The sequence below is a fragment of the Notolepis coatsorum genome (genome assembly GCF_963971535.1).
Source record: "Notolepis coatsorum genome assembly, chromosome: 8".
In the NCBI taxonomy this organism is placed as follows: domain Eukaryota; kingdom Metazoa; phylum Chordata; class Actinopteri; order Aulopiformes; family Paralepididae; genus Notolepis; species Notolepis coatsorum.
The window spans coordinates 14,747,019-14,774,998 of NC_140172.1; the positions used below are offsets into that span (position 1 = coordinate 14,747,019).

The 27,980-nt window shown below is 42.1% G+C and overlaps 1 protein-coding gene across 1 annotated transcript; it reads right to left on the reverse strand.

The window, feature by feature from the left end:
- Nucleotides 1-2,811: 2,811 nt before the first annotated feature.
- On the reverse strand, nucleotides 2,812-27,632 carry vamp2 (vesicle-associated membrane protein 2). The gene is made up of 5 exons (XM_084319843.1): nucleotides 27,439-27,632; nucleotides 10,197-10,290; nucleotides 7,368-7,526; nucleotides 6,074-6,125; nucleotides 2,812-2,930 (listed from the first exon to the last, which is right to left on the reverse strand). Coding segments are annotated over exons 1-5 (324 nt in total). The 5' UTR covers nucleotides 27,441-27,632; the 3' UTR covers nucleotides 2,812-2,913.
- Between the last annotated feature and the right edge of the window lie 348 nt (nucleotides 27,633-27,980).

A 27,980-nucleotide genomic window follows, 5' to 3' on the forward strand; every position in this document is an offset into this window, starting at 1 on the left:
TTCAGTGTTGACATATTTTGATAGCATGCGGAAAAAAGTTATTTTTTTAGGGTTTTCCTGCGTGAACGTTTCACAGGTTTGTGCACAAAGCCACGTGCGTCTGTCCCGCGCCGCCTCGCTCATGAAGAGGAGTCGCGCGCAGGAGCTCAGACACCAAGGGGCAGCCCATGAGAAATACCCGCGAGAACAGCAAACAGCTTCTCCCTAATCGCTTGGCAGTGTGTGTAAAATACGGAGCTGAAAAAGACACAACTAGAAGACAGAGAGGAGTTATCGCTCCTCTTCAAGCCGTCTGTTTCACACAAAAATATACTTTAATATAAATATAATCTATTATGATATTTAAAAAAAAGAAAAAAGGCTGTAACTATAGGGACAAACGTATAGAACCACTGCGATAGCAAAAAACACTCGCCGCTGCTGTGTGTCTGAAACACTATACTACCAATTGTTTGTACAATTGCTCCTCGCATTTCTCGGAACGCTTCCTTATTAAGTGGTTATAGCTTTTGAAAACGCCAACCCACTGGATATAAGACAGACCCTACAGTCGCTGGTTTTGCCGTGCCCGTGTTCCTCGTTAAATAAGGCGGAATTGTCTCTGTTTTATGTGCTCTTTCGCGCGGTGAGGTTTCTCTTTTAGGGGCCGATCATACCAACCGACCGGCCGGGCAGAGCCATCAAAAACAAGGTTATTTGTGCGGATTATTATTATTATTATTATTATTATTATTATTATTATTATTATAAACGGATTCCCTTTCTTCTGTCCGCCACTCCTCCCCGGATACACGAAATAAAAGCGCATGGGGAATGGTTGGACTTTTAAAAACGTGTAGATTTGCATTTGAGTGATTCGAGAGACTAAGGCTCCTCTGTGTCGACGTATAGGGGATGGGGCCAATGAGATTTAACCCTTATCAAGCAAGGAAATTAATGGATAGTCAGTTTATATGGCAGTATAATCTTTAATCTCTACTGTTAGTATTATTGTTTTTTTTTTATAGTTTTTTTTTCCTTTTTGTATTTTTTCTTTTTTTACATTACACCTACATCGGGGGGAGTAACGACACCTCTGTAGTGTACAGGTGCAATGTTACAGCAACATCACAGATATTAAGAAAGAAAGACATTTGGATTCAAATCCTTAATAATTACTGATCCAAAATTACCCTCACACCTATACGTATTGTTATTTTCCTCTCTGGGGTTTGTACGATTGATATTGGTGATAATATCCATTTTTACTTCATGTTATATATATATATATATATTTATTTTATTGTCTTTTTTTCCCCAAAGATACTTATACACTTACATTAATGCTACATCGAGAGCATTTGCACTATAGACCGCAATGGAGGAATGTATTCGAAATAAGACACTAAGTAAGTAAAAGGTTAAAAACAAACATCTACTACATACATATTGGTCAACCTGTACATGTGGTCAGGTTCTGGAATGATCAACAGAACATGAGATATTAATAACACATGCAGAGAGAGAGAGAGAGAGAGAGAGAGAGAGAGAGAGAGAGAGAGAGAGAGAGAGAGAGAGAGAGAGAGAGAGAGAGAGAGAGAGAGAGAGAGAGGGGAGAGAGGGAGAGAGGGGGGTACCAAGGAGACTGGATGGCTGATAGGTAAGAAAAGATAAGGAGAAGAAGTCGTGAGAACCAGAGAATGGGAGGAAAGAGGAACGGGACAGAATTGGAATAATAATCATAAAGAGGAACGCCGCTCAATTAATTACCACTCAGTTAGCTAATAATATGTGTTATTCATGCGGTTCTGAGACCAATCTAAATCTGTGGACAGGGACCACTCTTACTCCTCCAGGCTGCGACACAAGACTGTGGGTAAAGGTGGCTGGGAGGGGAGGCCCGGCTACAGGGTGTTCTGGGGGGGAGAGGGTACATGTTTGGGTTCAGAGCGGATGATGCTGAGACTCAAACTCAAACAAACATTCCGTGGGTCAAACAAACTCACCATCCCATCCATCGCCTCGAGACGTTTTTACGTCACAATGACGTCACATGGTTTGAGTCTCAACGCTCCGGCTTCAGGCCGTGGGAGATGTATTTCTGTATGTTTGTTGTTGTGCAACGTTTAGATTGCACTGTCTTAGACCGTAGGAATAACACATATATGAATATTGAATTGAGTGGCTTTCCCTAAGTACTTTAGTTATACAGTGGGAACCTAACTCCACTGTGCAAAGATGCAACGCATGAAAAAGAGAGAGAAAGGGAGAGAGAGAGAGAGGAGAGAGAGAGAGAGAGAGAGAGAGAGAGAGAGAGAGAGAGAGAGAGAGAGAGAGAGACAGAGAGAGAGAGATGGAGAGAAACAGCAAGAATGTGCAAGATACACACATTAGATAAATAGGCAGTAGTTAATGCTGAAGCATAATTAAAATTAATACAAAAATTAAAAAATACAAAACGCACACACACACACACACACATACACACACACAACCTACAAAAACATTATATATCAGAATAAAACTCTACAAAGAACTATATATATATTATATATCATTAGTTATATGTAACAATTATCACCAGAGTCAGTGTTTTCCTTTTCTGTTGTTTGCATCTTCACAAGTGTTTGGTTCTGAGTGTTGGCAGATTAGAGAAGCCAGAAGGATCTAGAAAGGAGGCGGGGCCACAAACTCACAGGACAAAGATTGACAGGGGGTCCAGAGGTGAGGTGGTGGAAGTGGGGGGGGGGGGGGGGGGGGGGGGGGGGGGCATTGGGGGCCCTTGAAGGGTTCGGGGAGGGGTGGGAATAATATCGAGGCTAATTTGGGGAGAATCTAATGAAATCATCATCATCAGTGGGTAATTTTGACAGCAATTTGAGGGTTCTTTTTTCTCTGTTGCGAGGGTTCAGACTGGGGTAGGAACCATCCTTCTTAGGTACTGAAGTACACTGTAGAGAGAGGGAAACAAGAGGGAGGGTGACAATGTTAGTGCACAGTACCGGGCCGGATGGTGTACTTAGACTAATGCTAGTGGACGGTACCGGGCCGGATGGTGTACTTAGACTAATGCTAGTGGACGGTACCGGGCCGGATGAGTACTTAGACTAATGCTAGTGGACGGTACCGGGCCGGATGGAGTACTTAGACTAATGCTAGTGGACGGTACCGGGCCGGATGGAGTACATAGACTAATACTAGTGGACGGTACCGGGCCGGATGGAGTACATAGACTAATACTAGTGGACGGTACCGGGCCGGATGAAGTACATAGACTAATACTAGTGGACGGTACCGGGCCGGATGGTGTACTTAGACTAATGCTAGTGGACGGGTACCGGGCCGGATGGAGTACTTAGACTAATGCTAGTGGACGGTACCGGGCCGGATGGTGTACTTAGACTAATGCTAGTGGACGGTACCGGGCCGGATGGAGTACATAGACTAATACTAGTGGACGGTACCGGGCCGGATGGAGTACATAGACTAATACTAGTGGACGGTACCGGGCCGGATGAAGTACATAGACTAATACTAGTGGACGGTACCGGGCCGGATGGAGTACATAGACTAATACTAGTGGACGGTACCGGGCCGGATGGAGTACATAGACTAATACTAGTGGACGGTACCGGGCCGGATGGAGTACATAGACTAATGCTAGTGGACGGTACCGGGCCGGATGGAGTACATAGACTAATACTAGTGGACGGTACCGGGCCGGATGGAGTACATAGACTAATACTAGTGGACGGTACCGGGCCGGATGGAGTACTTAGACTAACGGTCTCTACATAGACTAATGCTAGTGGACGGTACCGGGCCGGATGGAGTACTTAGATCAGGGGTTCTCAAACTTTTTTATACCACCACCCCATTTTATTTAGGGATTTTTTTTGGCGACCCCACACTTAATGTATCGCGTAATTTCAACGTGGAATTAAGGAACATCAAAATAAAATCACACGTTGTTGAACTACATCATGCATATTTATTATACTATTTAATTACATCACTATGTTATCAATACACATTTATAAAACAAGGCATATTTAGCCAAAATATGTTGCCAGAACAGTAAAAATATTTTTTTAATTATTATTATTTCTTTTTGTACTTGCCAGTGTGCACTGTCACCTACCCGCCACGACCCCACGTTTGTATGTGATAGTGCTTGAAAGGATTGGGAGGTGGAACGAGCTGACCTGAAGCAAACATCCTCGCCTGCTAGGCCACTCACAACTAGTGTGCACAATCCCTCCTAATTAACCCTTTCACTGCCACACGACAGAAGGAGCTAATGATGCTAATGATGGAGCATCACCGTCGGTTGTGTGATAGTAAAGGGCTAACCTTCTGTATTGTCACAGTGAAAGGGTTAACCGGCTGTTGTGTGGCAGTGAAAGGGTTAAAGAGCAGTACGACGCTGAAACAGAACCTGGGGGTTCACCATCGACAGTGGGTTAAACCCCTGGCTGATTCCAAATTAGAATTCCTATTGAGAACTAGGCGGGACCTTAATTTACATTATGTGTGCAAAACCAAAGTTCTGGGGCAGAGAGAGAGAGAGAGAGAGAGAGAGAGAGAGAGAGAGAGAGAGAGAGAGAGAGAGAGAGAGAGAGAGATAGAGAGAGAGAGAGAGAAAAACAGGAAACTACTGCCTGATATTCTGTTAATTTACTAGCATAATGACTATATAGTACACATGTAACCTTCTCCTTTAATAACATGCAATTGCTAAAATGGTAACCCTTTCACTGCCACACTACCAAATGGTTAACCCTTTCACCATGACAATACACAGACGGTTAACCCTTTCACTGCCACACAACAGTGACGGTAACCGTCGGTAGTGTGATAGTAAAGGGTTAACCTTCTGTAGTGTGGTAGTGAAAGGGTTAACCTTCTGTAGTGTGGTAGTGAAAGGGTTAACCTTCAGTAGTGTGCTAGTGAAAGGGTTAACCTTCAGTAGTGTGCTAGTGAAAGGGTTAACCTTCTGTAGTGTGGTAGTGAAAGGGTTAACCGTATGTAGTGTGGTAGTGAAAGGGTTAACCTTCAGTAGTGTGCTAGTGAAAGGGTTAACCGTCTGTAGTGTGGTAGTGAAAGGGTTAACCGTCTGTAGTGTGGTAGTGAAAGGGTTAACCGTCTGTAGTGAAAGGGTTAACCCTTTGGTAGTGTGGTAGTGAAAGGGTTAACCTGTTGGTAGTGTGGTAGTGAAAGGGTTAACCCTTTGGTAGTGTGGTAGTGAAAGGGTTAAAATGTCTCTAAGGCTCTGTTCACACTGTAGGCCTTAGTGCTCAATTCTGATTTATTGCTCAGATCAGATTTCTTTTGTTTGGCTGTTTTCACATTTTCTTTTTATATTTTGTGACCAATATCAGATTCCAGTGTGAACCGTTCACACTCCTGAACTGATCTGCGCCGGGCACAAAATTAACAATAACGATGATGAAAGTAAACATGGAGGACAACTGAAGTCACAGTGTATGGTTTAATTTACAAGTTGCAGTGGAGGCCAGCTCATTCATAAGCAGATGATCATGGGAATTGTGATGAATGTCAATCCAGAGAGTGACGTAAAAGTTGCATGAATTCTGATATGAGGTCGCATTGCAAAAAAATAAATCGGCATCTGATTTAGGAGTACATTATGAAAGTGGGCCAAATCAGAATTGAAAAGATCAGATTCCATATGTGCTGTTCACACTGTCTGAGTCACATTATGAGCAAATCAAAATCTGATTCGGGCCAATTCTTTGCCTGCAATCTGAACGTAGCCTAAGAGGTGGTTTTCTATCAACAGGTCCTATCCGTCATCAATCTGTACGCACAGCGTATGGCCATGATTTACCGATATATATACAATATACTGTACTCTGTGACCCTTACCGACATATATATACAATATACTGTACTATGTGACCCTTACCGACATATATATACAATATACTGTACTATGTGACCCTTACCGACATAAATATACAATATACTGTACTATGTGACCCTTACCGACATATATATACAATATACTGTACTCTGTGACCCTTACCGATATATATATACAATATACTGTACACAACTCTGAGACCCTTACCGATAATGACGATGAGGACAATCACACATATCACACCCAGGATGATCATCATCTGAAGGGAGTCGAGGAAACAGAGACAGTTAGACAACAAGTCACTTTTAGTATTTTATAATAAAACACAAGATACACTAATGATATGGATACGCTCTCAATGAAGAAACCCACTCCCATTGCCACTACCATATATATATATTTATATTTACAGCATATATATATATATCCTGTATGTGTCTGCATATACCTGCATATAATCATTTATATATACCTATTTATACACCTGCATATAACCCATATAACTATGTATGATAGCATGTACAATAATGCTGTATATACAGTATATATATTTATACTTACCATATATATATAGTTATCCACATCTGTCTGTATATACCTGCATATACAGTCATCTATTCTACATTAGATACTATATCTATACCTGTACATATTATACATATAGTCAGTATGACTACTACCATAGTGTCTTTATACCTGTATCACTGTACATCATAATACTATAACACTGTAAATACAGCTGGTAGAATTCTAAAATTGAAAAAAATACTTACACCTGAAAGGGTTCGCATAAGTACTGAAAAATCTGTATGGTATAACTAGGTATAATGTTTTGATAGCCAGCCCTACTTGTGCGTTCCTCACTCTGTGTTACTGTTGTGTATAGGGCAGGGAGGTATGCTATTATGAAGGTTTTTACTATGCCGTCATCCACGATATATATGTATATTAGAAATATTAAAAAATATATATACAAACTATATTTTTAAGTTAATAAAAAAAAGGATTCCTTGCGGCAGTATTGAGAGTCAAAGAAAATAGAACAGTTGTAACAAAATAGGACCATGACAATTATATTACAAGATAATAAAGATGTGAAAATCAAAAATGTCACATCGCAATGCCATTTGCACTGGAAAACTATACCGTTATACAGACAAAGCGAAGGAAAATATGGTGATGTGATATTTCGGTGGTATCGCCCCGGCCCTAGTTGTGTGTATGTGTATACACAAAAACTGGCTGAAGACCAACCAGTCATGTGACCACATGTGACATATCTCTAGCCATTAGTATTTCTGTGTGTTGCTGTTATGTATTTGTAAAAAAAAATTACTGTTTCTATGAGTTTCTATGTTTTTATGTTTGGGGACAACGGATGGAAATTAGCCTCGTGCTAAATCCGGCGATTTTTACACTCCACAGTGTTCATTAATTTTGCATTGTCCCGTCCAAATAATAATAATAAAATAAAAACTAAAAAAGAACAGCATCTCCTCACCTTGGCGTTTTTCCACCAGTATTTGTTCTTCAGTTTGGCAGCGCTGGTCTCGAACTGAGAGGCTCCCGCCTGCAGGGCGTCAGCCCTGTCGTCCAGCTCTGACAGCTTCTGATCGCGCTCCAGGACCTTGTCCACGTTCACGCGCATGATGTCCACCACCTGAGGGGGGCAGCAGAGAGAGGTGAGGGTCAGAGGTCGAAGAAAAACACAAGCAGTGAACGCACTACAGAAGGTTAACCTTTCACTACCACACTACAGAAGGTTAACCTTTCACTACCACACTACAGAAGGTTAACCTTTCACTACCACACTACAGAAGGTTAACCCTTTCACTACCACACTACAGAAGGTTAACATTTCACTACCACACTACAGAAGGTTAACCTTTCACTACCACACTACAGACGGTTAACCTTTCACTACCACACTACAGAAGGTTAACCTTTCACTACCACACTACAGAAGGTTAACCTTTCACTACCACACTACAGAAGGTTAACCTTTCACTACCACACTACATAAGGTTAACCCTTTCACTACCACACTACAGAAGGTTAACATTTCACTACCACACTACAGAAGGTTAACCTTTCACTACCACACTACAGAAGGTTAACCTTTCACTACCACACTACAGAAGGTTAACCTTTAACTACCACACTACAGAAGGTTAACCTTTCACTACCACACTACAGAAGGTAACCCTTTCACTATCACACTACAGAAGGTTAACCTTTCACTACCACACTACATAAGGTTAACCCTTTCACTACCACACTACAGAAGGTTAACATTTCACTACCACACTACAGAAGGTTAACCTTTCACTACCACACTACAGAAGGTTAACCTTTCACTACCACACTACAGAAGGTTAACCTTTCACTACCACACTACAGACGGTTAACCTTTCACTACCACACTACAGAAGGTTAACCTTTCACTACCACACTACAGAAGGTTAACCTTTCACTACCACACTACAGAAGGTTAACCCTTTCACTACCACACTACAGAAGGTTAACATTTCACTACCACACTACAGAAGGTTAACCTTTCACTACCACACTACAGACGGTTAACCTTTCACTACCACACTACAGAAGGTTAACCTTTCACTACCACACTACAGAAGGTTAACCTTTCACTACCACACTACAGAAGGTTAACCTTTCACTACCACACTACAGACGGTTAACCTTTCACTACCACACTACAGAAGGTTAACCTTTCACTACCACACTACAGAAGGTTAACCTTTCACTACCACACTACAGAAGGTTAACCCTTTCACTACCACACTACAGAAGGTTAACATTTCACTACCACACTACAGAAGGTTAACCTTTCACTACCACACTACAGACGGTTAACCTTTCACTACCACACTACAGAAGGTTAACCTTTCACTACCACACTACAGAAGGTTAACCTTTCACTACCACACTACAGAAGGTTAACCTTTCACTACCACACTACAGAAGGTTAACCCTTTCACTACCACACTACAGAAGGTTAACATTTCACTACCACACTACAGAAGGTTAACCTTTCACTACCACACTACAGAAGGTTAACCTTTCACTACCACACTACAGAAGGTTAACCTTTAACTACCACACTACAGAAGGTTAACCTTTCACTACCACACTACAGAAGGTAACCCTTTCACTATCACACTACAGAAGGTTAACCTTTCACTACCACACTACAGAAGGTAACCCTTTCACTATCACACTACAGAAGGTTAACCTTTCACTACCACACTACAGAAGGTTAACCTTTCACTACCACACTACAGACGGTTAACCTCTCACTACCACACTACAGAAGGTTAACCTTTCACTACCACACTACAGAAGGTTAACCTGTCACTACCACACTACAGAAGGTTAACCTTTCACTAACACACTACAGAGGGTTAACCCTTTCACTACCACACTACAGAAGGTTAACCTTTCACTACCACACTACAGAAGGTTAACCTTTCACTACCACACTACAGACGGTTAACATTTCACTACCACACTACAGAAGGTTAACCTTTCACTACCACACTACAGAAGGTTAACCCTTTCACTACCACACTACAGAAGGTTAACCCTTTCACTACCACACTACAGAAGGTTAACCCTTTCACTACCACACTACAGAAGGTTAACCCTTTCACTACCACACTACAGAAGGTTAACCCTTTCACTACCACACTACAGAAGGTTAACCTTTCACTACCACACTACAGAAGGTTAACCCTTTCACTACCACACTACAGAAGGTTAACCCTTTCACTACCACACTACAGAAGGTTAACCTTTCACTACCACACTACAGAAGGTTAACCCTTTCACTACCACACTACAGCCAGTTAACCGTTCACTACCACACTACCAAAGGGTTAACCCTTTCACTACCACACTACAGAAGGTTAACCTTTCACTACCACACTACCAAAGGGTTAACCCTTTCACTACCACACTACAGAAGGTTAACCTTTCACTACCACACTACCAAAGGGTTAACCCTTTCACTACCACACTACAGAAGGTTAACCCTTTCACTACCACACTACAGAAGGTTAACCTTTCACTACCACACTACAGAAGGTTAACCCTTTCACTACCACACTACCAAAGGGTTAACCCTTTCACTACCACACTACAGAAGGTTAACTTTTCACTACCACACTAAAGAAGGTTAACCCTTTCACTACAACACTAAAGAAGGTTAACCCTTTCACTACCACACTACCAAAAATGGTTAACCCTTTCAGCGCTAGGTGAAACTGGGGTAGTGAAAGGGTTAACGTAGGTCACTCTGAGGGTCACTCACCTCGTCCACCTGCGCCTGTGTCTGCTGCAGGCGCCGGTTGCTGGTGAGGTTGGGCGGCGCATTGGGATCGGCGGGTGCACCGGCTGGGGCGGACCTGTAGGAAGAAACCACTCAAGTAGTTAGTCTCACGACTAGGTCTTAGTTATATTCACTGTTTATTGTCCAATTCAGGTGTTCAATACACTTTCACGTTTCCTTATAGAGCGAGATGAATAAAGTTGTCCAGGGAGAGAGAGAGAGAGAGAGAGAGAGAGAGAGAGAGAGAGAGAGAGAGAGAGAGAGAGAGAGAGAGAGAGAGAGAGAGAGAGAGAGAGAGAGAGAGAGAGAGAGAGAGAGAGAGAGAGAGAGAGAGAGAGAGGTCTAAAAACTGTCTCTCATCACTCGGCCTGACTGCCGGTACATTCTGCGTTATTTTCCTTCTAAACTATTTTGACCACCATGCCGCATCTGACGGTAAAATAAAATTATCATGTCAAAATAAAAGTCCCTATATCCTGTCAGCCAAATATCATGTAAAAAACGAACTCTGTAACAAAGAAGTCACTCTTATCAATAAACATGAATTGTCTTCACATTTTAATAATAATAATAATAGCTTCATTTTATATAGCGCCTTTCAAAAGACCCAAGGTCACTTTACATAGGGGGAAAAAATAACAAAGTAACAAACATAGTGGACAGACACAACATACAAAGTGAGAAATTAGGGGTTAAAGCCCAACTTGCAGGTTAAACCCTACTCTGCAATTATGGGTAGTTTACATCATTGGTATCTAATTTAATTATTTTTTTTTCCATTTGACGCCGGAAATTTCACTCAGAAATGGTTAAAAAGGTCCACGCACGAATAACATGCACAAGCAAATCTAAAAGCTTATCAGACACTAGCACGGCCGTGACGTCACTTCAGGAAACGTATGCCTTATGCCCGTACGGGTCATAGTACTACTGGATATATGGCGCTGGCTAACGTTAGCATTATGTCTACTGTCGTGAACCATTTTAGATCGGGGCATGTAGAGGAGTTTGGGGAACGAGTAAAATCATGTGCAGGTCCTCTTCTCAGACCTGTGTGTGGCAAAGCACTGCACACGCATCATGCAAGCTACACGTCGCTGCATGTTGATCAATGGTGGCCCACTCGGTACATCACAGTGGGCTACTATTGTGCTAACAACGTGCCGTGGCGTCCGGCTTGTCGGCCGGCATGAGTGCCCGATTTGGGGAGGTTCTCTCCTCTTTGTGTGCCCCCGTCCTCGCGGGTGTCCTGCCGGGGAGCTTGTGGACGCGACAGCGGCGGCCGTAGGGTGTTTGAGCCTGTAGCGTTAGTTAGCTCATAGCTATCGTGTACCACTAGCGCTACGGGCTCGAGCACCCTACGGCTGCCGCCGTTGTCGCGTCCATGGGCTCCCCGGCAGGGTACCCGTGGGGACGGGGGTGTACAGAGAGGAGAGAACCATTTTGGGTCGGGCGTTCATGCCGGCCAGCGAGCCGGACGTCGGGATATGTTGTTAGCACAATAGCTACCAAGCTAAGCTATGTTAGCTTCTAACGCTGTATACACAATATGTACAACGACACAATGATTTACATTATTACAAATATGGTAACGTGGTTGTGGCTTTTACAAATAGTGGTTAGCTTTAGAGATGGATGGCTATGATCACGGAGCAATAGTGTTGTTAGGTGAAACAGATACATTTTCATTCGGCTAGTAGTAGCAAGGCTCTCTGCCTGCAGTGCCTGCCACTAGCTGTGTGTGACTCTCAGAGCCCCCTGGTGCCCTGCACCTGTTGTGACGACATCATTTCGATTACACGCGCACGTTATGAACCATTGATTAAAATATCCACGTGCGTGGTGATTGTGTTGGGCAGACAAAATGTTTGATAAAAATGCTAAAACTGGGTCAATTTCAATAACATTTTTTTCCTTCTTCATGAAAGTCACCGTTGGCCTAGTCCACATTGTTTATTGAACAAAAATACAACATGCAAGTTGGCCTTTAAAGGCCAAGTTGAAGAGGTGGGTTTTGAGCAGTTTTTTGAATGAGTCCAGAGTTGGGGCAGTGCGGAGTTCCAGAGGGTGGGAGCTGCCACACTGAAAGCTCTGTCCCCAAAGGTCCGCAGTCTGGTTCGGGGGATGGAAAGTTGACCTGTGACCGTGGATCGTAGGGGCCGTGACTGAGTGTAGGGGTGGAGGAGGTCAGTGAGGTGCTGCCAGGGTTTGGTGCGGGTTAGAACCCTGGCAGCTGAATTTTGAACATACTGGAGCCTGTCCAGGGTTTTGCTTGGGACCCCGGACAGGACCCCGTTGCAGTAGTCCAGGCGGGAGGTGACAAAGGCATGGATGAGGGTCTCAGCTGTGGAGTCGGAAAGTGATGATCGGAGTCTGGAGATATTTCTGAGATGGAAGAAGGCGGATTTGGTGACGGAACTGACATGGGCTTGGTAGGAAAGGGTGGAGTCCAGGATAACGCCCAGGTTGCGGACCTTTTAACTTCTGTACTGTACTGTAAATACTATCTATCTATTTATCTATTTATTAATTCCTTTTAAACACCATGAAATAAATCTCCAAAATACTTTCTATGAACTGAAATTATTCTTGAGTTCTTATTCATTAATTTATGTTAGATGCAAAAGCACCTTGTAAAAAGAAAAAAACTCCAGCACTCACGAAAATGTCCTTTAGGTACTTTTATTGACACACAGGCAGCTGCTGGATCGCTGCCCGGCGCGCTCAGTAAGAGTACCTGAAGGACATTTCCGTTTCTTTTACCGTGTGAGAGGCTGTCTGGGCTGTGCGTCCGGTAAGAAACGACTGGAAGGTGTTTGAGTTGTGCTCACACACACCCTCTATCATTTACAATGTCACTCACTCACTCACAGTTAGCCAATCTGCCCCTAGTGGCGACTAACAGGCATGGCACTTTGTGTAACACCAGTTCAATCTGCGTGAGAGAACACTTCACATCTACAGGTATCACATTGTGAGCAGACCCGGCGCCATGGGCGGGCATTGGGGGGCCTGGCCCGCCCACTGAGTCAGCTGTGCCCACCCTGAAAAAAAAAAAAAATAAATTTTTTTTTTTTTTTTTTTTTTTTTATCAAAGTCAACTATCCAAATGCTTAGTCGGGGACAGCCCTAGTGGGCACTGATGTCAACAACAACACTACTGAAGCTAGCACAGCACTCTGTGAGAATTCGTTTTCTGCCCTCAAGAACATCTTTACAGAACATCGCCTTAGTATGCTTCATCGACGCAAGGCCAATTTAATTCAGTTGGCATTTGAGAAGGACTTAACAAAAAAGTTCAGGAATGAGTGGAGGGGCAGTGTTTTAAGAAGATTTCACTCTGTCCCCAAACGATGGTGAGTAGCCTGTGGAGGAATTTTGTTTGCTTTTTTATGCACTTTATTTTTGTCAGTTCAGTTCAGTTTGTCAGTGAATTCAGACGTGTTGAATAAATGGAGACTTTTCAAAGATATAGAATAGAATAGAGTAGAAATGTATTATCCTGAGGGAAATTTGACACTCCAAATCACTCAACATTAAACATTTAGACAGAACAAGTCACGAATAAGAATAACAAAACAAATGGCCTAAGAATAGAATAAAATGAAATTAAATAAAAATAGAATAAAAGATACAGTAAATAAATACAGTAAAAATATACTGAAGTCTACAGTAGGTGTAATATTGCACAGTGCTGTTTAAAAAGTAAGAGTCCAGGAATATGGTAACTGTCACTCTGTGCTGAGTGATGCAGTGGGGCACAGTGATGCGTTTTATAAAGTCTGATGGCTGTCGGAATGAAGGACTTCCTGTGCCGTTCAGTGCTGCATTTAGGTAGTGTGAGCCTATAACATGCTCCTCCTGTCAGCCAAGTCTGTGTATAGTGGGTGGGAGGGGTTTTCCCTGATGGCCTGGAGCTTAGCAAGGCTCCTCCTCTCCGCCACCCTCGCTAGGGCGTCCAGCTACACCCCAACCACGCTGCTGGCCTTCCTGACCATCTTATCCAGCCTGTCTGTGTCCCCTGCTCTCAGTCCGCTGCCCCAGCAGGTCTGTTATATATATCCGTTCAGTCTGTTTTTGTATAAGTGAATGTTCTTAAGATAGAGAAATTTGATTTTTCAATTGCCTCTCTGCTGTTTAGTTCAGCACCGTGGGCAACGCCAAGCAAGCCACAGCGCCGTTGTCCCAGCTGAAACGTATAAAAGGGAACCTGTGTTGAAAAACCATTGTGCCCCCCCGAGAACATTTTATGCCCCCCCACTAATTTGTTTCTGCAGCCTGGTCTGATTGTGAGTGTATAGGGCTGCATGATTAATCGAACAAAAATCGCGATCTCGATTCATAGACCTATATGCGATCTCTAAATGATGACGATTTTTTAAATATTCTTTTTACATAAAAAGATTTTTTAAACTTACTTTTTACTTTACTTTTTTAAATGATGACGAAAAATAAGAATCGTGTGAGAGAATCGTGATCTCAATTCTTAGAGAGAAAAATTGTGATTCACATTTTAGCAAGAATCGTGCAGCCCTAATTGTGAGTACTGTTTTTTAAGGAGAATGGGCTGTTTATTATCCTTAGCATTTTACTGAGGCAGTTGTAAAGCTAATTGGGAGGTGTAGTCTGACGTCACTGGTTGTTCCACCCGTATAGGGATTTATCATTGGGAAAATGGTTTATCGGCTATTGTAACAATTCTGCCGCATGGACATTGAAAAGCTTTAAATTTTTGCACAAAATGAGTTCCCTTCTATCACTAACATTTTTGTTTAAGCATTTTTGGTTGAAATAAAATTCGACGATTTTTTTTAATGATTAATTGCGAATATTTTCATGTTGAGCTATAGATTGTGGATGAATAAGCACAGAAAGGTACACCATGCCAATGTTAATGCTTTATTTGTTTTAAACGAGACAATTTAGAAATGGGCAATGGGGAAATGCATTGGGTTGGACAGAGGGTGGAACACGAAAAACGGCAATGAAGTAACCACTACACCTCCCTATAGACCAGGAAGTAACCACTACACCTCCCTATAGACCAGGAAGTAACCACTACACCTCCCTATAGACCAGGAAGTAACCACTACACCTCCCTATAGACCAGGAAGTAACCACTACACCTCCCTATAGACCAGGAAGTAACCACTACACCTCCCTATAGGGAGACAGTCTAGGGATCATATTTCAGAATAGCAGGGGTACCTATATGGCTCCAGAGGGGGGGGGGGGGGTTACTCACTATAAACAACATCATCTCTGGGCACTGTCATTATTTTTGTCCTTACAAGTGGACATTTAAGACTGCTTGAAATACTTACATCTAACCATAAATTACAATATAGAGGTGTGCACTGCAGACACTACAGTACAAACAGCTTATGAAAACCACCATAGTGATATTATAAATGCTCCTTAGGCAGCTCCATGTATGATTGATTGATTGATTGATTGTTTGAATTTATTTGATAATTCATCAAATATACATATGCCTGCCTGTATATACATTTAAAAAACCATCGAGGTTAAAAACACAATAAAGCCAAAAGGCTTATTTCCATTGTGGACCTCTGGGGGTATAGGGCAGGGGTGTCCAACCTTTTTTGAACCAAGATCTACTTTTTTATTTACCACCTAGCCCGAGAGCTACCAGCCAAAATTGTATATTGTAAGCCGTCATTTGAGGCTTTATAAAAGCAGCATAATGAACACAAATCTGTCAGTGCCGAGTCTGACCTCATCTTAAATAACAAACAGCATTGCTTGTTGTAGTTAACAAGGAGAGGAAGAGTTGATTTAGCAAAAAAAAAAAAAAAAAAAAAAAAAAATGTTTTTTTTTTTTTTTTTTATAATCGAATTTTATTAATCAAGATCTACTTGAAATCAACCCGCGATCTACCTGTCGATCGCGATCGACTGGTTGGGCCCCACTGGTATAGGGGGTCGGCAGTGATGCCGGTAACGCGTTACTAAGTAACGCGTTATTGTAATCTGATTACTTTCCCCCGAAAATAGTAATCTAACGCGTTAATCTTTAAAAGCCAGTAATCTGATTGCAGTTACTTGTCCAAGTGGCTGTGCATTACTATTTCGTTACTATCTCATCATAAATTCATAATGCAGGCGGAATGCAGTATTTTATTTCGTTTTCGACAGTCAAAAATACATTTTGAGCTGTTTTTCTTATTATTATTATTATGGAGTGACGTGGTGTGGCAGTGAAAGGGTTACACAAGAATGTGTCCCCGCGGCGTGACTGGACTCTCTGTCTGTGAGTGACTCTGCTTTGGCCCAATCACATTCCCCATCCACAGTCTGCGAATCAGAGGCAGAGTAGGGCGGGTCTTCACAGCACGTCATGTGACATATGCGCCAATCGTGTGACAGCAGGGCTCCGTTGTTATGTTCGTCTGAGAATTCATTTACAAAACGCTTGTCTAAACGAAGTGAAACCACAAGAAGACTTTTGCGGTTTCTGTTCAGACTTCCACCCCAAAACGCTCGTTTAAACGTAGCCTCAGTCAAAATACTGTCTACCGCTAAAAACAGCACATCCAATTGCATTGAAAGCATCTGGAATCACAACACTAGCCGACGCTTCGACTATGAATTGAAAATGGGGGACCCTGATGTAAACAAGACAAACGTCTTTCTCTGGTCTGCATCCCCTTAACAATTGTGTGTATTGAGCCGTACTGTATATTGTACCCATTCTGCAATCTGTTAAATAAAGTTTTCATTCATTCATTCATTCAGGTACAGGAGGACTTTCCCTATTGATTAATGTATATTTGATGGTGGCAGAGCAAAAGCTCTTATTTGCCAGATTTACAGTTAATTTACATGTTAAAGAGAGACTGATTGTATGTTTATAGAGAGACATTTATAAAAACAATTTAATAGTTACAGTTGATATAATTGAATAGTTCAGCCTGCATTTGTTAGATGTGAATAGATACACTGGTTTTGTACAACCACTGGTTGTAATGCTGTGAGCATCATAGACTGTTGCTTTACCATACTTGATGGTACAGAAGCTGAAGCACTAGTTTAACAATTTACGTTATGTGCAGAGAAACAAGTTAAAAACAATTTATGCACTTTCAATAAAGCGTTTAAAAAAAACTGTTGGGGGAACGACGACGACTTCGTAACCTAGTTACTTTCAAAGTAACTAAGTTACTCTGATAATCAAGTAATCAGTAAAGTAACTTGGATTACTTTTTAAAGGAGTAATCAGTAATCAGTAATCGTATTACTTTTACAAGTAATCTGTGGCATCACTGGGGGTCGGGTGGAGTATGGTGAGCAGTTGGCTGGCAGAAACAGTATAGCAGCTATAGCTACTCTGAAGCCCAAATACAAAAATACAAAAACAAACCAGTAACCACACCATTTCATGACCTTGGTATGACTGTGGTGTTATTATAAATGTTCATTAGACAGCTACATGTATGACCACCATGGTGTTATTATAAATGCTCATTAGACAGCTCCATGTATGTGTGTCTCGAGATGCTCAGGATGGAGGCCAGCAACTTAAAATGACCACGTCATCTGGTATAATCCATGTTATACAGCTTCACTTAGCCATTGGTTTAGTTTGACATGTACTGTAGTAGTAATGTCTATCCGCTTTTGCAGTGTACTAGCTTTGTCTGATAGTCCAGCAGCAAGATATCACTTTCAACTGGCTTTGCCAATACTGTAGCTATCTAAAACTATGGGGGGGGGGGTAGTGACTGGAACGTACAGTAAGCAAGGATTTCACATAAACAGCCACATAGCCTTCTTTATAGTATGCCGTTAAGGTCTGGATTAAATATGGCCACATGAATATGAAGGAGAATCTGGAAATAAAATGACACTTTTGTCTTCCTACGTATAGACAACAAGGGCATTTGGATAAGCACACAAGTCATGGAGCAGCATCATACATAACCGCACCTTATGTGAATACTGTATACTTCATCAGGTCATATATTTAGCATTTAGCATTTTAGCATTATAATATTAGATTAGATTTATATTATTAGATTTATATTATTAGATTATATATTGTAACTATATTTATTGTAGGGCAAATATAACTGAGAGTGCATACATACCCTCATCTCGCACCTTGCTGCCCATATGCGCATGTCTTGTCCAGAGTTAATTATATTGTATATTGTTTACACTGCCTTTTTATTCAATTTTTATTTTTACTTCTCCACTGTAATTATGTGACCTCTACCTGTATGTCTTCTACTACCTGTACCTCCCCTCCCCCCTCCCCCATGCTGCTATGATGCCTGAATTTCCCCAAGGGGATCAATAAAGGAATATCTTATTTTAACCATGGACATTTTGAAGGGATTATAGTTAAAGGGGAATGCCATCCATTTTAAGAATTCTCATGTGTTCTCCCTGTGCCCCAGGACAGGTCAGTCAGTATGTTCTTCCTGTGCTCCAGGACCGTTCAGTCAGTATGTTCTTCCTGTGCCCCAGGACAGTTCAGTCAGTATGTTCTCCCTGTGCCCCAGGACAGTTCAGTCAGTATGTTCTCCCTGTGCCCCAGGACAGGTCAGTCACTATGTTCTCCCTGTGCCCCAGGACAGGTCAGTCAGTATGTTCTCCATGTGCCCCAGGACAGGTCAGTCACTATGTTCTCCCTGTGCCCCAGGACAGTTCAGTCAGTATGTTCTTCCTGTGCCCCAGGACAGTTCAGTCAGTATGTTCTTCCTGTGCCCCAGGACAGTTCAGTCAGTATGTTCTTCCTGTGCCCCAGGACAGTTCAGTAAGTATGTTCTTCCTGTGCCCCAGGACAGTTCAGTCAGTATGTTCTTCCTGTGCCCCAGGACAGTTCAGTAAGTATGTTCTTCCTGTGCCCCAGGACAGTTCAGTCAGTATGTTGTTCCTGTGCCCCAGGACAGTTCATGCAGTATGTTCTCCCTGTGCCCCAGGACAGTTCAGTCAGTATGTTCTTCATGTGCCCCAGGACAGTTCAGTCAGTATGTTCTTCCTGTGCCCCAGGACAGTTCAGTCAGTATGTTCTTCCTGTGCCCCAGGACAGTTCAGTCAGTATGTTCTTCCTGTGCCCCGGGACAGTTCAGTCAGTATGTTCCTCCTGTGCCCCAGGACAGTTCAGTCAGTATGTTGTTCCAGTGCCCCGGGACAGTTCAGTCAGTATCAATTCAATGCAATTCAATTCAATTCAATTCATATGAATTGAAAATGGGGGACCCTGATGGAAACAAGACAAACGTCTTTCTCAGGTCTGCATCCCCTTAACAATTGTATGTATTGAGCCGTACTGTATTGTACCCATTCTGCAATCTGTTAAATAAAGTTTTCATTCATTCATTCATTCATTCATGTTCCTCCTGTGCCCCAGGACAGTTCAGTCAGTATGTTGTTCCTGTGCCCCAGGACAGTTCATGCAGTATGTTCTCCCTGTGCCCCAGGACAGTTCAGTCAGTATGTTCTTCCTGTGCCCCAGGACAGTTCAGTCAGTATGTTCTTCCTGAGGACAGTTCAGTCAGTATGTTCTCCCTGTGCCCCAGGACAGTTCAGTCGTATGTTCTTCCTGTGCCTCAGGACAGTTCAGTCAGTATGTTCTCCCTGTGCCCCAGGACAGTTCAGTCAGTATGTTCTTCCTGTGCCCCAGGACAGTTCAGTCAGTATGTTCTTCCTGAGGACAGTTCAGTCAGTATGTTCTCCCTGTGCCCCAGGACAGTTCAGTCGTATGTTCTTCCTGTGCCTCAGGACAGTTCAGTCAGTATGTTCTTCCTGTGCCCCAGGACAGTGCAGTCAGTATGTTCTTCCTGTGTTAATTAGTGTAATTAGTGATGTCACCTGTGGATGTCAAATCTGGTGCTTCTCTATTGACAATGGGACTCGAAATGTTTTTAGTTTTCTTTTAATTATTAGTATCCTTCTTTAAGCAAACTCTTACACACAAATACTAATGGAATTCTGGTTCAGACCTGTTAGCAATACTAGATATAAGCCTCATTTGGGTGTGAGAACTGTATTAATTATCTATGGCGCAGATTCTGATTTTACATCCAGGTGACTTCACCCATTTGAGGGTTCTCTCTCTGATTGATTGTTTTAACTCATTCAGAGCCACGTCCCTTTGACCATATTAGTAAGGAAGTCGATGGGAGGTCGGGGAAATTTGCGAACGCCTAAACTATATCTTAAATTATGGCTATGGGTCTAAAACACCCCTCGCTTATCAATGACTTGCTTGCAGTCAACATGTACGAAACTGAATGTTTTTTTCATCGGTACATTTCCGCTTTATACCGTTTTGAATACGAGTATAGTTTTGGAGATTTTGGAGAATTCCAGAGAAATTCCGCGATAATAGCCCTTTACTGGAATACACAAAACACGTTGTCATTTTTCTGCTGATTTATGAATCGTTTTCAAATAAACGCTAGATTATCGATAGTGTGTACTTATGCACGCTAGAGAAGCGGGCTGAAAAATCGATTATCCATGCCGTGGATACGGCTAACGTTACGCACACACACACACAGACACACACACACTGCGATGGCGGAGAAAAAAAACATCTGATTACCCCAAGACTGGTCAAATAGAGTCCTTACCTCACATCAGATGTTCTGCAAAAAGATTAATCCAATTCCTGATCGCCATTCCAAATATTGATCGCGTTTATTGATCCAACATTATAGCACCAAAACACATAATCCACGCTGCTCTGAGTGTCCTCAGTCCATCTGGTATAACGATACTGCATGCCCGAGAAGTAAAACCTGGACCGACTTATTTTTTTGATGCACAGTCCCACCCAATCCAATCCAATGATGTGCAATACCATCCGGGAGACGATAGGGGGCGGTATTTACCCTTTTCAAGCTCAGACCCATTCCCAATGATAACGTCAGGCTGGATGGATGAAAAATGAATGGATATTGCTAATAAAAGAAATAACGATTAAAACCCGAGTTTTCTCTGGTTTTCTCTGGTCTTGGCACTCAACGCATGGCGAGTTAACCCGACTAATCTCATGGTCGGCACTGAATGGGTAAATGCGACTTCTTTCTTACAGGAATAACATATGTGAAATCTAAAAATGGGTGGCATCCCCCTTAAAGATGACTATTACTGTACCTAAAATAACAAATTTGGCCAGTCTGTAATAATGTCACAACCTAGAAACAAGAATAGTTGAGCTGTAGAGCCTTCAGAGAAAATAAAACTAGACCTTTTTTCCCCCTTAAATATTTGAATTTTAGAGGAAAAGAGAATCCATATCCTGAATCGATTGACTTGAATAGACCACAATCTTAATGTATACAACGATGCACATGATGTGTCTTGTACACAATAAGAATACAGTACTCGGATATCTAACTATGAAGTGCACTGTATAGAGAGTATCGGCCTTGTTCAGTGAATTGATTTAGACGTGTGGGTTCAGCCGTCTGAGATGATATTATTTAAGAGCTGGGATGACATGACATTGGGTGCTCCTTGTCTTTTGGCCAGGGTTGAAAAACAATCTGCAGATTAAACAAGTCATTCAGAAAATTGGCACCACATCTGATCTGTCAGTCAACCTAACATTTGTACAAGATGGCCCCTAGGAGGCGGGCCTAACTCCTGCCCAGTCTCCTTTTGTCAATGTTTGTCTTCTCTTGTGGTCGTGAGCCAGGAATAAGACATTTTAAATGTGGGGCAATGCCATTCGTCTCCTACATTAACCCTCCAGTCACCCTTGTCGCAATTCTCTGCAAATAGTATTTTTTTTTGTGTGGATAGCATTGGCTATATTTTATGTACTGTATATGCCAGGAAAGTAGCTCAGTCTCACATCTTTGACTCACATTCCAATAATCCATGTTTTTTTTTTTTTTTTTTATCACTATTAAGCACACTGCATAAATGTGTCACACCTTCCACCCTAGTCGCAGAAATGAACAGGTTAGGGTTAGGGTTAGGGTAACCCTAACCCCCTAACCCTAACCCTAACCATAACCCTAATTTAATTTTTTTTTTTTATTCTGAAAATTAATAAATATTCGATATGTATGGTGACGACTGAAGTTAATAATGATATTCATGAAATAAAATAGGAAGAATACATGAAAAATATATGTTTTACTGAGATCGCAGTTTTCGGCAAAGGGCTAAAGGTGTGGGTTTTTTTAAAGGTTGACTCAAGGGTTAAGAAGAATTACTCTCCAACACCTCCAATTCGGCTTTTGATCAGATTCCTATGTTTACAATAAATCGTGTGACAGAGGTATGGTTTTATGTCAACATATAATGTTTCTGATACTACTGCCAAACCATATGATTAGAAGAAAATTACATAACTAGGAAAAACGGCTTTTTCCTTTGATGCTTCCAACACCTGGAATGCCTTCCAACTGACTCTGAAGCTGAAGGTTCTTCTTCTAACTTGTAACTGTCTTAGCCGATATTTTTATTGTCTACTCTTATTTATTGTGTCTATATATATGAAATTGCTGATAAACGGTGTCTTGATTTAGGTAACCTCAGTGTCTTCTCAGTGTTCTCAAATTTTAATGAAAGTTTGAGATGAAATTAAATGAGAATTGCTAAAGACAGGGCGGCCGGGTAGCACAGCGGACTAAGCGTCTGTCTACCGCCTCCGGCTTGGCAGGTCGTCCATACTGGCACAATTGCCGGTGTCAGCGGGAGGGAAGCCGGTGGGTTGTAATCTGGTTGTTGTAAACAGCGACTCCTACAGGTCGGTCAGGGCACCTGCACAGCGAGGGAGGGAAATGGTGAAGGTAGTGTGACCTCCCACGTGTTACACCTCACCAATGAGAGTCCTCGCTGCCAGGTGAAAAGAGGCTGCTGGCTGTCTCCTATGTATCGGAGGAAGCATGTGATATACTTCAGGGCTCCCTAGACCGACCAGTGGGGGGCACATGTGCGCAACTACCAGGAAGGGGAGGGGGGAATTGGCATGAGCGACTAAATTGGGATGGGAGGAAAATACAGAAAAATAGGAAGAGAAAAAGTGGATAAAAAAAAAGAATTACTAAAGACAAAAAGACAAAAATACTTCAAGGCGTTTTAACAGTGGTTTGGGATTCCCCAGTTGCTTACACTGTTAATTATTATATATATTTTTATTTTTATTTTACAAATCTTAGCTTCTTAGCCTTATTCTAAGACCACCATATTCTCCCACCGGATTTTGAAAATGTAATAACTGTGAATCTAGCTGTACAAAGTAATTCAACCGTGTCTGACAGTGTCTTAAATAAACAGCCTTGATTGAATACCTATATTTTTATTCAGGAAAATGTCGTTCCTACAATACGCCCCCTTTAACATTACTGTGATTGGCTACGGTCAAAGCTCCCCCATTGATTAATGTCAACGTCACTGTTCCAAATAGACATCGGAACATGTACAGTAAATCAACGCCCTGATTTATAGCTCACTGTGTTGTGATATATATATGCCACTGTGTATTATGATAAACCAAACCCACAAATTCCTATTTCCACATACTCAAACCACAACCAGTCTCCATATATGTTGACTAATACTTTACCCCTAGAGCATGTGTTCAAAATGTCATTGAATTTGATTGAACAAATTGAGAGATGCACTTTTTTTTTCATTTGAGTTTCTCTATTGGTCAGTTTCAAACTCCCTTTAGCCGATTTAGTTACTATCCCCTGTCTACACAACCTGTACCAGGGCTCATGGTGGTAGCTGGATACTGTGTGAAATGACAATACAATCACAAATTAAGTTGACCAAATGTTTTAAGAAAAGCCCTCATAGGGAAGTGGCTATGAGTGGTGATTTCTTGAGGGAAGATTTCACACCCATATAAGGTCCAAGTATTTTGTGATAAAGTGAAGGGGGGTATAAAGAGGGGTCAAATGCTATAAGGGGAACAATAAAAGATGATGTTTTGACACTCACACAGCAAGTCTCATGGAGATAGAATATCCATCCAATGACATTGTCACCATCATGGTGTGCATCCGTCGTTTTTATTGAATTAATACGAATGGCGAAACACTTGAGTGCTGCCGTTAAGCTCTCTTTTGATGGATTTGCTTGATATCCATCTAAACAGAGCTTGAGAACCCATGCTGAGTGAGCCATTGTGTGACGGGACATGTCCACATGCATAGCAAGCCTGTACTGTCACTAACATTGTTGTCTGCACTCTGCAGTCAGTGAATATGAGAGGCCTAATGTTTGTTATCATAACTAGCTTGCAATCTGTTTCCTTGTTCCCAAAGCAATGTCAACATTATTTTACCAAACAGATGGTATGTTATGTCTACCTCCACCCATAGCCACAAGTAGCATCATTCCATGTTGAACTGTGAATATGGAATGTGTGATGATGGCTCAAGTGTAAGCACATTTATTGGTTAACAGCACTCACATAATTGATCAGAACTACTATCAGACCTTATCAATGTTACAATACATTTATACTTTTAACCATAGCAGCCCCATCAGACTGATTGGGGTCATCTTTGATTTGAAGTATTTGCCCACTAACATCTATCATGATGAAAAATTACAAATCTCTCTCATGTTACACCCTATGGGGAATTGAAGAACAGCAGAGGTATAGGTCAACAACGTAAGAAATTGGATTGTGACATAAATCGCCTATTTAAAAAATAAATTATCAAGTCTATTGCCTGCTGCATGCACACCTTAATAATGAATATCAAATCTGTGAGTATAGCCATTGTTCCCTATGAACTTGAAAGTTATAGTTAGTAAGAGAAATGTGGTATCTGATAAGCGTTTAGTTTGTCCTCACTGAGACGTACAATTATAATATTATTAGTGTTCTTGGTCATGTTACATACTTTGATAATCAAGACACTATAGCAGAGACTAGTTGCGAAACGAGAATTTTGTAAGAATGTGCTAAGCTACCTTTTTTAAGCATAGCCCAGCTAGATATAGCATTTTCATGATGACATAGAAGCTTGGGAGAAAGAAAAAGTCAGATTGCTGTCAATACATATCTCCTTATTTGCGACATTTACATGAAGTATTGTTTCAGGGGTAGTTAATAGAATGGAGAATTATCTTACACTGAAAATATAATGTTTTCTAATGAGAGAAAATGGCCATAAGAAGGAGGGATATGGTTCTGAACAGATTAACCTTCTGTCGTGTGGCAGTGAAAGGGTTAAGTTAAAAAGCAAGTCTGTTGATCATGCATACCAAATTTGGTGTCAATCGGACTTATACTGTTTACAAAGGGCAATATTTTGTCAAATTAATCCCAGATGTTAGAACATTTGTTGAGCATAAGAGCATCAGCTGTCTCCAACATTGCAGGTCTGTAGGTCAAATGGTCTGGTGAAGGATGAAGGTTGAAATCTGATACCTTATTATAGCGCCACTTAATGGCCAAAGCATGTCATTTCCTTTTGGTCAAATGACAGCTGGTCGTATAGTGTCAGCACTGGGGACAGCGTCACTGCTGTGTGGCGTGTTTCAGTGTTTCAGCACTGGGGACAGCGCCACTGCTGTGTGGCGTGTTTCAGCACTGGACAGCGCCACCATATATCTATGAGCGCCACTGCTGTGTGGCATGTTTCAGTGTTTCAGCACTGGGGACAGCGCCACTGCTGTGTGGCGTGTTTCAGCACTGGACAGCGCCACTGCTGTGTGGCGTGTTTCAGCACTGGACAGCACCACTGCTTGGCGTGTTTCAGCACTGGACAGCGCCACTGCTGTGTGGCGTGTTTCAGCTCTGGACAGCACCACTGCTGTGTGGCGTGTTTCAGCACTGGACAGCGCCACTGCTGTGTGGCGTGGTGCTGAAACAAACAGCCTCTCCGTTTGACAATCTTTGTTTTTCTTTGACACTGGATGAGGTCAGAGCCTGCGCTACAATATGTATCCTTTATTTGTATCAGAATTCTCTGAACCAATGTGGGCCTGGTGGCTAAAAAAAGATTATATTGAGCATGACTCGACCAGGCCCATAAATCCGAGTCAACATCGAGGGCGTTCCGTATAGACATGGTCGTGACTATATCTTTTTTGAGACACTGTGGGCTACAACACACGTCATTATCATTGATACAAGACGACTGAGCGACCTGTCGGATGCAGGGCTGATCCAACAGTTAGCCCAAGGTTCATTGTTTGTAGGCTGCCATGGACAAACCGAGAGAGAGGAGGCTGTATCAGCCATCTTTCTCCAGCAACACTTCGGGTCCAGCAGTCAAAACGCACAAATGACTATAGTGCCTTCACATCTTTTTACAGTGAATGATAGAAAAGATAGACGCATACGATTCCCAAATAAGATTATACCCTTGAAAGTGCAGATACAATAATAATCATCTGTTCCGCTTTGACTGTTCGTCGACGGTGAGAAGCCTCCCCCCCCCCCCCCCCTCTCGCAGTGGGTTTAGAATATCACATAAACTAGGCCTGTGGCCTAAAGGTGGCTAATGATGTAAGCTACAGTATGGACATACGTCGAAAACATTATCAAATGTCCAACAAGTATAATAGGCCGCCGTGTAAACTGTTGTTCACCATTATGTCCTTGCTTCTGGACGCCACGATCGTATAGTCTGAAATAAACCCCGCAGGGCCTCGAACGGGACACAGCCATAGAGGCCAATCATCCTGTTGAAGATGACTCCTTCGAATAGAAATGTAGCCTCTAGTGGTCTCTATTGCCCTGGACGGCGTCCCTTTCAAATCAAACCAGTCCAATCTGGAAAGATGCGTGCAGTGCCCAATGTAAGGCATAAAGCATAAAGGGGGGGGGGGGGGCTGGATGGTGGGGGGGGGGGGGGGGGGCGCTGAAATGAAGCTGCAAATAACCTTGTTGGTCGTGTACACTTGTACACATATTTGCTTAAAAAACAATCAACCGCAGGCTTATTATTAACCTGCCATACGTTTAGGCAATTATATCGAGTATATTCGCCATCATCATAGGCAACGCAGACATGAATTTCAACATCAACAGGATAAGAGTTCTGACCACATCATCATTTATTACAATACGCAAAATGCAATACGCATTAGGTCCTAGATATATATGTCCAAAGGACACACAAGACCATTCAATCGTTTTATTAATTCCCCGAATAACGCCAACCAGACAGACAGGGGAATCATTACGCTATACATTGCTATTGTTCATTAATAGCCCTATAACGTACGTTTAGGGCCTTGCAGCGAGAAGGGAAGGTGTGATACTCACATGTTTCTTGGTGATAGACTAGACGATTATTATTATGATGAAATCCGGAGTGGAAATAAGCGCGTATAGCCTCGTAAGTGGCTCGAAGCTTAAGTGGATTGCCTTCCTCTGTGCTCTCTGTGTCTCTCTCTACCCTCTGGCACCCTGTTGGTAGAGGTTGTTCTTCTGGCGTTTTCTAGGCGGATGAATCGTTTGTTTATTAGCACTCAAGTATAGCCTATATCTTCGTTATGATAAACCTGTTCCCCTTCTGGATCATGTGCGTGAGGTGGTGCAGCGCCTCGCCAACAGGGTGCTCAGTGCCCTGTCCTGGTCCTCTCGGTGTCACCCTGGCTCCCTATAATGAACAGGGAATAAACAGGCGCTCCTTGGATTAGGGGGACAAACATAGAACCCAAATAGATAGACTGAGCTCTCCCCCCCCCAGTGTACCATGGGTACATACATAACACATTTGTTAAGATTCAGATTCAGATTCAGAGTTTTATTTGCCACATTTAATTTATTTTTTATTTTTATTTAACCTTTATTTAACCAGGAAG

Coding starts and splice junctions, on each gene's coding strand:
- vamp2 (XM_084319843.1), bottom strand. Junction 7,527..10,196: donor CACAGGCGCAGGTGGACGAG/GTGAGTGACCCT, acceptor TGCCCCCCTCAG/GTGGTGGACATCATGCGCGT. Junction 6,126..7,367: donor ACTGGTGGAAAAACGCCAAG/GTGAGGAGATGC, acceptor GACTCCCTTCAG/ATGATGATCATCCTGGGTGT.